At 70.1% G+C, this 14,148-nt stretch overlaps 1 protein-coding gene across 1 annotated transcript in view; it reads left to right on the top strand.

The window, feature by feature from the left end:
- The window catches only part of ADGRD1 (adhesion G protein-coupled receptor D1), a gene marked incomplete at both ends in the record, with an annotated part of 33,365 nt that extends 20,088 nt beyond the window's left edge, over window positions 1-13,277 (top strand). Inside the window, 12 exons of the mRNA XM_084253160.1 lie at window positions 1,127-1,200; window positions 3,881-4,004; window positions 7,500-7,603; window positions 8,359-8,470; window positions 8,833-8,986; window positions 9,501-9,567; window positions 10,017-10,083; window positions 10,756-10,847; window positions 11,418-11,544; window positions 12,402-12,443; window positions 12,859-12,951; window positions 13,182-13,277. Of these exons, the coding sequence (XP_084109286.1) occupies window positions 1,127-1,200; window positions 3,881-4,004; window positions 7,500-7,603; window positions 8,359-8,470; window positions 8,833-8,986; window positions 9,501-9,567; window positions 10,017-10,083; window positions 10,756-10,847; window positions 11,418-11,544; window positions 12,402-12,443; window positions 12,859-12,951; window positions 13,182-13,277 (1,152 nt within the window). The remainder of the gene's footprint in view (window positions 1-1,126; window positions 1,201-3,880; window positions 4,005-7,499; window positions 7,604-8,358; window positions 8,471-8,832; window positions 8,987-9,500; window positions 9,568-10,016; window positions 10,084-10,755; window positions 10,848-11,417; window positions 11,545-12,401; window positions 12,444-12,858; window positions 12,952-13,181) is intronic.
- Window positions 13,278-14,148: the final 871 nt, after the last annotated feature.

Below are 14,148 nucleotides of genomic sequence, written 5' to 3'. Positions count from 1 at the left end.
CAAGGGTGTGAGGCCCAGGCGTGGGCACCCGGCCTGGCAGAGAGACACGGGCCTGGGGGGCCTGCAAGGACAGCGCTGGCCCCGGCCCGTCCGGAGGCCTTCGGGGCACTGAGTAACCTGGAGTGGGAGTGGCACTGGCCCCCTCCCCTTGTACCAGGGAGAGCCCTCCCGGGGCCGGGCCCCTCTGCCGGGCCTGTGGCCAATCGCCCGTTGGGCAGCGGGGCACGTCCAGTCCTGACCCGGACTCGGCTCGGGCTGTGAGGAGCCGGGGCAGGCCTGGCGGGGACTGTCCCGGGCGCTCCAGAGGACTCTGCTCGGCTGAGGCGTCCCTCGTCCGCTGGAGCATCCCTCCTGATGACCTGGGCCCGAGTCACCCCGTGGCGGTCAGCCAGGCTCTCTCCAGAGGGGCGTCAGCACCTGGAGGGAGCGGGTGCGGCCCACGCTGCAGCCTCCGAGCCCACGGGTCCTGGCGGGACCAGCTTGTTTGGCTCTGCCGTGTCGACGTGAACCATCTCCTCTCCCGCACCCCTGATCCCGGGGTGCAGCCCGCTCCACGCACTCTGTGCCTGCCAGGATGGGCCACAGCCCTCGGGCACAAGCTCTGGCGGTGAGGCGGGGCGGCCGGCTGCTGGCTTCCAGCCTCTTCCCTGACGGGGGTGTCCCCTCCTTCTTTACAAGAGACACCCCTCTCCTGGAGGGCCGGGCTGGGGCGCCCATGCAGGGGCCATTCCATGAGAACTGTGGGCGAGAGCGGGGTGGGAACCCTCGTATGGTTAGAATCCTGCTGGAAAAGGCGCTCGGCAGAGGCTGCGGCGGGCGGGGCGGGTCTGTGGAGGCCGGGGCGGGTGCAGAGGCTGGGGCAGGCCTGGCCTGGAGCGGGCTGGGAGGGCAGACGGCCACCTCTGGGGGCTCCTGGCAGCAGGACGGTGTTCCCCACGGGCTGAGGCCGTGAGTCCAGGCTCACGGTGCCGCAGGGCTGGGTGTCTGGGGTGCTGGCAGCATCTCTGGCCTCCGGCTGGCGGGGCCTTTCCACGGCTGGGTTGGCCGCCTCCCATGGCCATGGGCGCCCCCTCTATCCCGGGCCTGCTTTTCTGCCCCTCACGCCCTCACCGTCCCTTCCTTTCAGACGCGCCGGCAGCACAGCGAGGCTACCGCCCAGGGCCACCGCGTCTTCCTGTACTGCGCCTTCCTGGACCTGAGGTACAGCGGGCAGGAGGGGGACGCAGGTTGGGGGGGGCGCCTGCGGGCCCCGGTGCTTGGGCCCAGCTGGGGCCAGGGTGCTCTGGGGCCCCGTTTGGAGGCGTCACCCTTAGATGCCGGGAAGGGCTGGGGCCAGGCAGGATCCCGGCAGCGGCCCTGCTCTGGAGCTGGTGGAGCCGGGCAGTCGGCACGGCGGCCGTGGCCTGTGGCCTGCGCAGGAAGGCCGGCATGTCGGGGCCCGCACCGGGGCCCTTGGTCCGCCCGTCCGTCAGCGCCCGCGGCGCCCGTGCCCGCCAGTCACTCGCCAGTCTGCGTGGCTGAGCAGGGACCCCTGGGCGCGCCGTGTGCTGGTCTGCTCCCCGGGGTTGGACCCCTCGCTGCCTCGGGTTCGGGGGCCCGGCAGAGCCAGTGTCCTGCCAGCTCCGCCTTCCCGGGCCAGCCCCCTCGCCGCGATGCGCCATCTCTTCGTCCTTTCCAGTTTTGCCTGTTGAATTTGACGTCCAGGCCCCCGAGGGCCGGCGTGTCTGTGTCCACGGAGGCTGGTCTGTCGTTCCTCTCCTTGTACTTCCCTGGCTTTGAGTCCCGCTCATGGCGCCTTGGCGAGGGCCTGGGCTGGAGCTCGCCTCGGCCAGCTGCCGCTGCCGCTGTCCCACGGGGGCCTCTCCTGCGGGGCCCGCCCCGCCCGCCCCAACCAGCCGGCCCCAGCCCAGAGCAGACAAAAGCCGTGCCCTTGGGGTCTGAGCCGTGGGTGCATTTTTAAAGAATTTGTTCGAATCGTGTCTGCAGCACGGGCCTGGCCATCTGCCTCCCCGGCCCCGGAGTCCCCCAATTGCACTGATTTTTTTTGCAAAGAAACCTCTGGGTTTCCTTGATTTTACTTTCCTGAGAGTTTTTTTCCAGTTTCACTGGTCTGCTCTCTCCCGTGCTCGGCGTGTCCGAATAATGCGCCGGCTCCGACGTGGTGGGTTAAAACCCGCCATTGCAGCCGCCTCCAGCCCTCCCGTGGCTCCTGCTCGTGCCTGCTCGCAGATAAAACCGCCTTTGCCTGTACCGTGGCGGCCGCGTGTGTCTTGAATTCCCCCCGTCTGCTCAGGGGCTCCCCTGCTCCGCTCTGAGCTCCGCAGCCCCCGCCCCGGCGCCGTCTCGTCCCACGTGTCACCCTGCAGATGCCAGAAGCGCAGGGCCCGGCCGGCATGCTCTCCCCCAGAGCCGTGGAAAGCCAGACAGCCGCGCAGCCCTCCGCCCCTCCCCTGGCCAGCGCTTCCCTTCCGTGCGCGGACCCTCCCCTGGGCTGGGGTGAGTCCGCCCGCGCCAAGTTCAGTTTTGTCTGCGAGTCCTTGGTTTTGAGAGATGTTCCTGCTGAGTCGCTGGTTCCTGGACGAAGACCCGACAGCAGCGACATGACACATTTGCTTCGGGGAGTGCGAGGTGGCACCCAGGCTCTCCCGCCCCCCGTTTCTGCCTCGCACCTCAAGCTGTCCCGCTGTCGGGTTTCGCACATGGGTGTCTGTTCAGGAGCAGCCCGGCCGCCCCTGACACTGTCGCTGTCACCCTGGAGGGGCCCGGCCCGACACACAGGGCTGGCGGGCGCTGCTGCAGCCCCGGGGCAGTGTTTGCGGAGGCTCAGGGTCCGGACACCAGGCCCGAGGGGGAGGGCAGGAGCCACCTCAGTCCCGTTGGTCCTGCTCTTGGCGGGCTTGTTCTCTGACGGTGCCAGGCCCAGGCTGTGCTCTCCGGGCTCTGCCCAGCGCCCACCTCCCTGCTGCTTCGTCACCCATCTCCGCCTCCAGGCTGATACCCCGAGTCACCCCACGTGGCCTTCCGGAGCCCACGGCAGGCACCCAGTGCCCAGGCTGGCCAGGGTTCCCACCCCACCCCACGCCCTCGGCCTGCGTCCTCCCTGGTTGCGGGGCTGCCTCCTCCTCGGGGCGAAAACAAAATGCCGCCAGTGTCCCCCTCCTTCACGGGACGCTGGCCAGAAGGGGAGGCCCGGTCTGTCGCCAGCCCTGGGGGCAGCCCCCTGCAAGGCCGCGCGAGGGCACGGCAGGCCCGGACCTTCCTCACTTTGCAAGCACCTCCCCCGAGGGCCGCGAGACATTTTCCTCCACTGAGCACGCGGGAAAGCTCTTAGGCATCCCCTTGGAGCTGGAACATGGAGGAACGCACGGAAGGGAGCTGCCAAGTCCTCACCACCTGGACCAGCCACTCACGCTGGACCCCTGCTCCGGGCTGCTCTGCGAAGGCTTGTCCTGCAGGCAGCTCTGTTGGGGCACAGCAGCCTCCTGCTCCAAGGCGCCCGCATCCCCACATGCAGGGCGCCCCAAACACGCCCCTCGCGCTCCCATCACGGCCGCCTCCACCTCATGTTACTGGGGCAGCGGCTCCAGCCCACACTCCCTGGCCTGGATGGGCACCCAGTGGCTTCCTCCTGCCTGTGGCGCTTTCTTGCCCGCGTCACTTGCGTGGTGCCCTGCCCGGGCACGGTGGCCCCGGTGCAGTCTGGGTCAGCCCACCCATTCCCTGCCCTGCACCCGCCCGGCCAGGGCCCAGGTCCCAGGAGGTGGGTGCTGCTGCACGACACCCCCCCCCAGGGCCTCCCCCCGGGCAGCGCCTGCTCCAGAAGGCCAGGCCGCGCCCCCTGGCCCCACCTGCACCCGCTGACCGTGCCCCCTGTGCTCAGCTCTGCAGGGGGGATCTGGTCCAACGAGGGCTGTGCTCCAACAGAGGGAAACCTCAGCTACTCCACTTGCCACTGCACCCACCTCACCAACTTCGCCATCCTCATGCAGGTGGTCCCGCTGAAGGTAGGAGCCAGCCCGGCCCACCCAGGCCCAGGTGCCCCCACCCTCAGGCTGCAGCATCCCCAGCTGGCCCCGGGGACCTGTGCACACAGGGCGGCACCCCTGCTTCCCTGCCTCGGCGCTGGCCGTGTCCAGCTCAGCTGAGTGTGGCCCTTGACTGCGGCGTGGGGTGCCGACGTGCTGTTCCAGGTCACAGGCCTGTGTCTGTGGGGACTGTGGCCTGGCACTGCGGAGCGGGGCCGGGCTGGGATGCAGCAGCTGTTTTGGAGCCCCCAGAGCTGGCAGGGGTGGGGGGGAGGAGGGAGGCATTCCAGCAGCCCCGGTGTCCTCTCTCCAGCCATGGACACCTGCCCTGAGGCTCAGGTTGGCTGCTGCGAGGCCTCTGCTTGGGTGTCTCTGCTTCAGACCATTTAATTTACTCTCTGGCTGGGCTTCCTGGTCCACCCTCGCCCTGGGGGAGAGAGTCCTTTCTCTGGCTTAAGGCAAGTCTTGTTCGTGGGAGAAGAACCCAGGGGCGGGGCCCTCCCAGCATTGAGCCCCTGAGCCTGGGTGAGAACCACCTCCTCTGCCCCCAGGCCCGGGGAGGCGGAGCTAGTGCAGGGGGGACGGCAGTGGGGAGGCGGCCCCCTGCGTGTCTGGCTGGCCGGGGGCTGCTGGTCAGGTGTCCACGGCAGGAGGAGGAGGCACCAGCTTCGGGACCAGAGGGGTGGCGGGCTCGGGTCCCGCCGGGGCGGAGCAGCTGGGCTGCCCACCAGGACCAGGGAGGGCCAGGTGACTCCCTGGCTCTCCCGGAGCGACCTTAGTAGCCGCCCGCCCAGCAAGGCTAATGGGAAGGGAAGCTGAACCCCAGGACCTGCGGGGAGGACGGGTGGAGGCTCGAGGGAGGCTGCACCCTGGGAGCCTTCGGGCGATTTGGGGTCCTGGGCTGTGGAACTGTTATAGGACAGGGAGAGGGGCAGCCCAATCCCCGCAAACCTGCCTGCTCTAAATGGGTTCTGCCATCCGCCGCATCCACACAAAACATAGGAGACTTTAATGGGAAGGAACTTTAATAAAACTAGGAAACAAGACAGGAAAGGCAAAGAGTCTAGTTTCTAAATGAAGCACCCAAAGTGACCCGTCCCCTCGTGGGTAAAAGTCCATCCAAATGGGATCGGCCCAGAGCAAGGCCCCAAAGCCTGCCACGAGTCTAAAGCATCTTCCAGTGGGGACCCTCAGAAAAGGGTCACAAACAACCAGACAAGGCCGGAAGGAAAAGAGCAAAATCAACATCAAGATAAAAGCTGCCATGGTCACCTCCCCACGGGTCTCACCCACATCTGTGTCACCCCGTCCACGCCCACAAGACAAGCGCAGTTTCTTCACGTGTCTCTAGGCTCCACGCGCCTCCTCCGGGTCTCCTGGCTCCATCCTGCTTCCTTCCTCAGTCTCTTCTGCAGCTTCTCCTCTTCCTGCTCAGCTCCACCCTCCCTTGGGTGGGGCAGGGAACCTCCCCCTTTCCTGGGGACCACCCTGTTACAGAACGGCTGCTTCTCCCCAGGCCCCGCCACTCCCTGCTGCCTCCCCACCAAGGGGAAGACGGAATTGTTTCTTGTTCTCCCAGGAGGGGGTGACACGCCGCTGAGAGGGACTAACTCAGGGGACGCCTCCCCCAGGACAGGCCCCGCTTGCGCTGGGCTCGCGCCAGCTGGCTCTGGGGCGCCGAGTTCGTGGTCTCTGACTCACAGGCCTCTACGTCCCGGAGCAAACTCGGGCTGTTCTGGACACTTCTAAATCTAGCTGAGGGCACGGCTGGGGCCGCCCTCCGAGGCTGGCACGGTGCGGGCCCTGCCTTCACAGCCCCCCCAGCGGACGGGCTGGGGTCAAGACCGGACTGCCGGGAAGTGGTGACGACACCCCTCTGTGCCAGGCTGTGCCTGGGGTGTCTCCACCCCCTCTGCGCCCACCCGCTGTCGGGAACCAGGCTCCCCCCCACCTCCCGTGGCTGTCACTCAGGGTCCCCCCCAGCACACTGCAGCCTGTGCCTCAGCACCGAGCCCCACGAGCTGGCCTCCCGGCCCGGCACTGAGCTCCCGGCAACAGCCTAGCGCCCGGTCCGAGCCCGGCTGGCTGAGGGTGGCCTGGTCAGCGCTAGCCTGAGGGCACCTGGGTCCGGCTGGAGTTGCCACCTGAGCCTGGAGCGGGCGGGGGCTGCGCCGCTGGGGTCTGAGTGGGAAGCGCTCCCAGCCGCACCCCTCCGGCCACCCCTCCTCTCACAGGCAGAGCAGGTGACCTGTCTCCCTGCCCACCTGGGGAGCGGGGGAGGGGAGTGCTAGGGTGGCGCCACCTCTTCCCGTGGCCTCTCTGGTCCTGGGGGCAGAGTGAGGGGGGCAGGTGTGGGGTGCTCTCCTGCTCCCCCAGGAGCTCCATGGTGGAAGGGGTGGGCCCTGTCCTCAATGCCTTCCTCAGTGCAGGCTCCAGCCCTGGCCGCGGCCTCAGGGACAGGCCCTGGACAGGTGGCTCCCTCTCCACCTCCCCCCGCCCCTGACACCTCACTGAGCCCTGGGGTGCAGGCCCACACCTGCCGCCCTTCCTGGCTCCCAGCAGCCTGAGGACAGGACCAGGGGCCCTTGCAGAGATGGGGCGGGCAGGCGGCGCATCCAAGGCAGAGAGCAGAGTGGGCAGCGGGTGAGCTGAGCGTGTCAGGGCCATGAGCGTGTCAGAGCAGGGCCGGGCTGTGAGCGTGTCGGGGCCGCGAGCATGTCAAGGCGGGCTGTGGGTGGGCTCACGCTGGGCGTGCCTGGCTGTGTGCTCTCGTGCCCTCTCTGCCTCTAGTTCCCAAGACAACAGCCTCCTGCTGTGATTCAGTGATGGGGATGGCTGACCCGCAGCCTCTCCCCCTGCCCCTGCAGGCCTGTCACGCGCCCCCACCCCTGTGGTGCCTGCCTGAGCGCCCCGCAGGCTGTGGGGCTCTGCCTGAGCCCGGATAAGGGCACGCGGTTGCTGCTCCCTCTGGCTCTTGGCGGGCCTTGCTCTCCCATCTGCACGTGCCGTGGGGTGGCTGAGGGTGCAGCTGGGCAGCCACTGGGGCCGGATTGTGGGCCAGGAGGCGCTGCATGGCATGGGGCCCCCCGGGTGTGGGGTGCAGGGCATGGGGGCCAGGTCTTGCTGAGCGAGTGAAGATGGGCTCAGGACGCAGTGGGGGACGGGAGGTGGAGAGTCGGGCAGGGGCTGTGGACTTGGGGAGAGAGCCAGGGATGTGGGTACGTGGGAGCAGAGGACCAACAGCACCAACAGGACCCAAGGCGGCAGGCGAGGGTGCAGGGTGAGCTGCCGTGCCTACTGCATTGGAGGAGCACTGGGGCACTGAAGTGTGCAGGCTCCAGGGCTGACCCCCAGGACCGGCCCTCCCCTGGGGCAGCAGAGACCACCGTGGGCAGCGGGACAGGGGATACCACCCCTTTTGGGACAGGATGGGCCCCCACAGGCCGCAGCACTGACGCGCCGCTCCCCGCACAGCTCGTGCACGGACACCAGGTGGCGCTCTCCTCCATCAGCTACGCGGGCTGCTCCCTGTCCGTGGTCTGCCTGGCGGCCACGCTGGCCACCTTCGCCATGCTGTCGTGAGTCGCCTGCCCGCTGCCCAGTAGCCTCCTCGTGGAGATGCTAGTGCCACCCGCCCGCCTCCTTCCCTGAGAGTGGAGGCCGCTGGCCCACGAGCCCCTGCGCGTCCACCCCAAGGATGGCCGCATCCCGCTCCTTCCCGTTCTGAGATTTGGGGTGTCAGAGGGGTCGTGGGGCTGCTGGAGAGCGGGGAGGAGGAGGCAGGGGGCCGGGGTGCGGCTTTACTTAAGCTGGAAAGAGCTGGAACGCCCGCAGCCCGGGGCTCTCTGGCCCTCAGGACTGAGCTGCCCCCGCCCCAGGGTATCCAGGCGTTGGGTTCCGAAGGGCCCCTGGGAGGGCAAGGCTGGGGTGGGGGAGGCTCATGCCCCGTAGCACCCCCTCATCCAGGCAGAGGCCACATTGTCTGGTCAGGCCTCAGAGGGCCTCTGTGTCCTGGGGGGCAGCCACTTAGCCCACCTGTGGCCCTGTTGACAGAAAACAAGGCGGCTGTGGGGCGCCTTGTTCCCCTGGGACACTCCCCTATCTGCCTGGTAACCCCAAGGGTCACCAGGGGGTGAGCTGCCCCTCCTCCCTGCTCACTGTGCCCGTCCTGAGCCTTCTCTCTGGGGAGGCCCAAGGAGTGTTTGCAGGGGAACAGCCGGAGCAGCCTGGGCGGTTGGCAGCAGAGGGCACAGTGAGCGGGGAGGCGGGCAGGGCGGCTGGCAGCAGGCAGCGGCCACAGGGCCTTTGCACAGGCTGTTGCTTCTGCCCACAGCTCGGTGAGCACCATCCGGAACCAGCGCTACCACATCCATGCCAACCTGTCCCTGGCCGTGCTGGTGGCCCAGGTCCTGCTGCTCATCAGCTTCCATTTCGACGCCGGCACCGTAAGTAGGAGCACCCCCACCCCACCCCGCCAGCCAACAGGGGCGCTGGGTGCACTTTCTCCCGCTTGTTTTATCAGCTGGGAATTCAGAGCTGGCCCAGAGACGCAGGCGGCGGCCCCCAGGGGGACAGGGAGGTGGCTGCCCCAGCCCCACTGCTGGGGAGTGCAGAGTAGGAGTGTCCAGGGGCAGCGCGGCCAAGCCCCAGGCCACTGGGCCGGGCGCCAGACACTGGGCAGGCCGCCAGCTAGGGCCCCAGCACCCTGAGGGCTGGGCCGCGGCTCCGGCCCTCCCGAGGAGTGAGAGCCCGGAGCGGGGGGCAGGCGGGTCCAGCTGCCGCACCCCAAGAGCCTGTGTGTGCCCAGGTGCCGTGCCGCGTGCTGGCCGTGCTGCTGCACTTCTTCTTCCTGAGCGCCTTCGCCTGGATGCTGGCCGAGGGGCTGCACCTGTACAGCATGGTGGTCCAGGTCTTCGGCGCCGAGGACAGCAAGCACCTCTGCTACTACGGCATCGGGTGGGGTAGGCGGGCGGGGGCGGGCGGGGGGAGGGGAGGTGACGTCACCCTCACGCCCTCATATTGTGTTTCTGCGCCCGAGAGGCCAGCTGAGAAGAACCATGAGGCCGACCACAGGCCCCGCGTCCCCCCGCGTTCCTGACTGTTTTGTCCATTGTGAGGGACACTAGTGGCTGCCGTGGCTTCTTGTGCCTGTCCTCCCGCTGGCTGGGGGCCCAGCGTGTCCTCCCCAGCACGCTGGGTAGAGGCGGCTGGGGGCTGCTGTCCACGCCCAGCTGTCCTCACCGCCTGTGCTGACCTCCATGGGGGGACAGTGGGGGGACACGGCACCTCCCTCTCGGAGAGCCCTGGGTCGAGCAAACCGCTCGGCGGCCATGCCCGCCCCCGTCAGGGAGCGTGTGGTCACGTGTGTGCAGCCGCAGTGCTGGGGCAGAGGCGGGCGAGCCCACTGTGCGCTATCAGAGGGGCCAGTGACCGGCCGGGAGTGACTGGCCGGGCGCCCCGTCTCGCTTTCTGCAGGCTGCCCCCTGCTCATCTGCGTCATTTCTGTGTTGTCTGCCACGGACAGTTATGGGACCAGTAACAAGTGAGTGGGGGCCCTGGCGCTGCTGTGCGGGGGGCTTGGCGGGGAGGCCGCCTCCTGGCTCGGGGGGCGACGGTGGGACTCAAGGGCCGGGCCATCAGCGCTGCCCTGGGGGACGGCTCCTGGAGCAGGGTGGGGGCACAGGAGTCCTGCAGGGCGCCGCCTGCTCTGGGCCCTGGTGTCTCCATGGGGTGTGCGGGGGGCGGGGCTCTATGCTGTGTCCCTGGGGCCCAGGCTGCTGGCCCAGGCTGCCCCCCTAGAGGGGCGCCCGAGGGCTGGCTGGTTTCTCACGTAGCCCAACTCGGGCCTGGGCCATCCCTGAGCTGGGCCGGGGCCTGGGAGTCTTTCTGGAACGTGGGACAGACAAGCCCGGGCCTCCGGGGGAACGTGTCCGACGGCTGCCTGCCGGCCTGCGTGCCAGGCAGGGCCAGTAACCGTGCGCTCCCCCACAGCTGCTGGCTGTCGCTGGGCTCTGGAGCCATCTGGGCCTTCGTGGGCCCCGCCCTGCTGGTCGTGGCGGTAGGTCCTGTGGGGACAGGGCTGGCGTGGGAGGGGCTCCAGGCTTCACAGACTGGGGACCCCTCACCAGTCCCATGGTGCCTTTGGGGACGGTCCCCCAGGGTGTCTCGGTCCAAAAAATGCCTGGGGAGGGGCAGGCGGGTCCTCATGCTTCTCTCTGACCCCCGGGAACTGGTAGGCGCAGTGGGCAGGTGTCTCCGCCCGGAAGGGCTTGGGCCCTGCCCTCACACCCGGGCTGGGGGGCTCCTTGCACGAGGCTGGGAATGATGCTGGGTGGCCTGGGACCGGGCTTTGGGGTCTAGGCCTGTCCCCTGCCCCGGGCCGCGTGGGGCCGCCTGCTCTGGCCTTGAGGGGCCCCACTCCCAGGGTCGCCGCCAGTTGGGGCGTGTGTTTGCCGCCTCTGCTGTCACCCACAAGGCTCCGCTCCCTCCAGTGGGGCCGGGATGCCCTGCGGGTGTCATAGTCCGTGTCACCTAGGGAAACTGAGGCTCAGAGGACCTCAGTCAGTGCCCTGGGTCACAGGGGCCTCTGCCGTGCCCTGGGGTTGGCGGGACCTCGGGGCCTGGAGCCCGTGCTCAGGGATGCGCTGCCTGGCTCCGGAGCCTCCGGCTCTGTGGGGCTGCTGGCCGGGCAGGGCTGGACACGCTACGGCCCCACGCATCTCTCCCCCAGGCCAACGCCGGCATCCTTGTGGCTGTGACGCGGGCGATCGCGCAGATCAGCACCGGCAACTACAAGATACACGGGGACCCCAGTGTCTTCAAGTAAGCTTGGCCGCCCCGCAGCCGCCCTGGGGGGACCCGGCACCGGCTCCTGGCCGGGTCGGAGGGCTCCCCGCGGCAAGCGACGCGAAGCCCACCGGAGGGGGAGCGGAGGGGCTCCCTTCCCGGCCTGCTCGGCGGGGCTGGTGCGGCGGGAGAGGATGGTCAAGGCCCCCGGGGTGCCAGCCTCTGCCCTGCGAGGCGGGTGTGGCTGGGTCGCCCGCTCGGCTCAACAGGCTGCCTCAGGCTCAGGCGGAGCCCAGCATGAGCAGCGCTGCCCAGGGTGGGGGCCGGCCTCGGCCCCCTGATGACCCGGCCCCGGCCGCCCCGCTCGCCCAGCGCCGCGCCTGTCTGCCCTGTCTGCCGGCTCGCCCAGCGGCCCTGGGCCTGCGCCTCCGGCTGTGTCCCGAGGGGGGCGGACCCTGGGCCGCTGCAGCAGGGGAGGCCACGCTGCCCCGGCTCGGACTGCCCGCAGGCCGGCTCACTGGTGACTCGGGGAAGGTGAGGCCCCTCCGCCGGGCCTCTGCTCCTCAGGCCCGTGCGCTGCCCACACCCAGGCTCCGTGTCTTCCAGGTTGACGGCCAAGGCCGTGGCCGTGCTGCTGCCCATCCTGGGCACCTCGTGGGTGTTCGGCGTGCTCGCCATCAACAGCCAGGCCGTGGTCTTCCAGTACCTGTTTGCCATACTCAACTCCTTACAGGTAAGGGCCCGGGGCAGCCGCCAGCTTCGATGAGTGGGGGTAGGAGGAGCGGGGCCCCACAGTGGCAGAGGAGCCCTTGCTTCGTCCCCTACCCCCCTGGAGCCCATGGCGTGGGGTCCGGAGCACACACCAGGCCTGGGCAGCACGGCTGGCCTGGGCCTCCAGCCGGGACGGCAGGGTGGTCCGCCTGGGGGTGAGGGGCACCTCGGGTTCTGGGCAAGGGGCGGGGAAGAGCTACCAGCCTGGAAACCAGAGACACGGGAGGCCGGGCCTGAAGCCCGGGGCAGGCGGAGCTGGTGGCCCCGTGGCTGCGGCGGGCCTAAGCCGGTCCTGGAGGGCACAGCCCCCGGCCTCGTGCCTGCTGGCCGCGGGTGCTCGCCGGGGGCTGCTGCTCACCTCTCCCGGTCCTGGGCCTCCCCTGGCTCTCCCCTCCGCCAGCGTCCTCTTCCGTAAATTGGGGAGAGGACAGGCCCCCTCCGGCTCTTGCGCCCGCTGACATAAGGCAGGGGCAGGCCCAGGCCTGATGCGGAGGGGCCGAGGTCGCTGACTCCTCGCTCTGTCTGTGGCCGCTGTCCCCCGAGGCCCACAGGGGCACCAGGATCGTTAGAGACGCCGTGTCCTCGCCGCGTGGGCCCAGGCTGCCCCCTGCCCCGTCAGGCCTGTGTCTGCTGCGGGACCCTGTGCCCCGGCCACGGCTCGCCCTCCCCGACGCCCGGCCCTCCCGGCACAGGATGCAGGGCGCGCCCGCCTCGCGGCTCAGTCCCCGGGAGCGCCCCCGCGCCAGGGCCCAGGCCTGGACGGCCCCCGGGGGCGCTGGGCGAGGCCAGCCACTGAGCGGTGTCCCCGCCCCCCTCCAGGGCCTCTTCATCTTCCTCTTCCACTGCCTGCTGAACTCCGAGGTGCGTCTGCGGCGCTCGGGCTGGCGTCTGGGTCCCCGGCCGTGTGCCGAGGGCCGGTCCCTCCGCCTTTCCTCAGCCTCCCGCCCCGACCCCACATGGCGCAGACTCTTGAGCCCGAGGCCGAGGGGCCGGGGTGGGCGGAGGGGGGCTGCTGTTGGCAGAGCGGGGTGTGCGCCGGGTGGGCGGGCAGGGGGAGGGTGGCTGGGGCCAGCGAGTGCTGGGGTGGCGCAGGAGAGGGCCACGTGGCCGCAGGAGTGGGGGGCGGCCGGCACAGGGTGGGCACAGCCCCGGGCAGGCTGACTCGCTTGCTCCAGTGCCACCGCCCAGCCCTGCGCCGGCCCGTCCCCTCCCACGGCCGCTGCCCCAGACACAGGCCCCAGCTCCTGGCGTCCCCTGAGCCTGCCCCTGCCCTCAGGTGAGAGCCGCCTTCAAGCACAAAACCAAGGTCTGGTCGCTCACGAGCAGCTCCGCCCGCAGTGGCCAGGCCAGGCCCTTCAGCTCCGACACTGTGAGTGGGTCCCGCCCCCCCCCCCACCCCTCTCTCCTGCTGAGCCGTGCTGAGCCTCGAGCCGTGGTGCCTGCTCTCTGGCCTGTGCCCGCCCGCCCGGGCTGTCACCGGCTGCCCCACACCTGCCAGCCCCGCGCCTGTGCTCGAGTCCAGAGCACTGCTCCTGCGGCAGCCCTGGGCGGTGCTGGCCTCTGCAGGGCGGCACTGGCCTCAGCGTCCCCCGCGCGCAGGTGCACGGGACCCGGCCGGGCGCCGCCTCCACCAAGCTCAGCCCCTGGGACCCGAGCAGCCGCTCCGCCCCCCGCGTGGACCTGTCCGCCGTGTGACTCCGCGCTGCGCTCACGGCGCCTGACCAGCCTCCCTGCCAGGGCCCCGCTCCTCGTGACGACTGGACAGCCATGGAGCCCCAAAGGCGTCCTCGACGCAACACTCCCAGGGACGGAACCCCGCTCAGCTCACGGCCGGGGCGGATGGCAGCCTCCGATCTGGCCTTCTGGGGCTGCGCGTCCACCCCTGCGGCGCCCCGGACGCCTGCTGGTCCCGGGCCCAGTGCCCCTCCCTGCAGGGGACACCAGACCTGCCCCATGGGCACCAGCATCCAGCTGCTGCGCCTCCAGAGGGGCCTGCTGGCCCGTGGGGGGTGGGAGATGCTCTCAGCCTGCAGTACGCCCCCCGCGGGCTCCCGGAAGCCAGGTCTGGACCTTGCCGCTGGTTGCTGGCCTGAGCTGGCCCCTGGCTGCTGCCCTGGCTCTTGGCTGGGGCCTCTGGCTGCTCCCCTGTCCCCACCAATGTGAAGGGCCCATGTGGCCGCGGCTCGGCCAGCTCTTGACTGCCAGGGCGCCCCCAGCCCCTCCCCGAGAAACCCCTCCTCCAGCGCCCCGCCCCGTGGTGTCGCACGGCTGTGAGCTGCCCGCCTGCCTGCGCCAGTCCCCGTGTCCGGGGGCCCCGAGGAGGGCCCTGTGGCCTGAGCTGGCTTCCTGTCGCCGTGAGCAGAGCGCGAGACCCTCAGGCCTGTGGGGCGGCAGGGGCGTGGCAGCCGTGTCTCCCAAGAGGGCGTCATCCAGTGGTCCTCAGCCCTCCGCCAGGTCACAGGTCCGCGGGGGCTGCGTCCGGGCGTCTGCCCCTGGTGTGGACCGGGCGTCGCTGGGCCTGGGGCGCGTGGTGATGTCGGGAGCTGTGCAGGTGCCAAGGCCAGAC

This window comes from Talpa europaea (genome assembly GCF_964194135.1).
Source record: "Talpa europaea genome assembly, chromosome: 14".
Lineage (NCBI taxonomy): Eukaryota > Metazoa > Chordata > Mammalia > Eulipotyphla > Talpidae > Talpa > Talpa europaea.
Note: the sequence above shows the minus strand (reverse complement) of the source record. Positions and strands in the feature narration are given on the sequence as shown.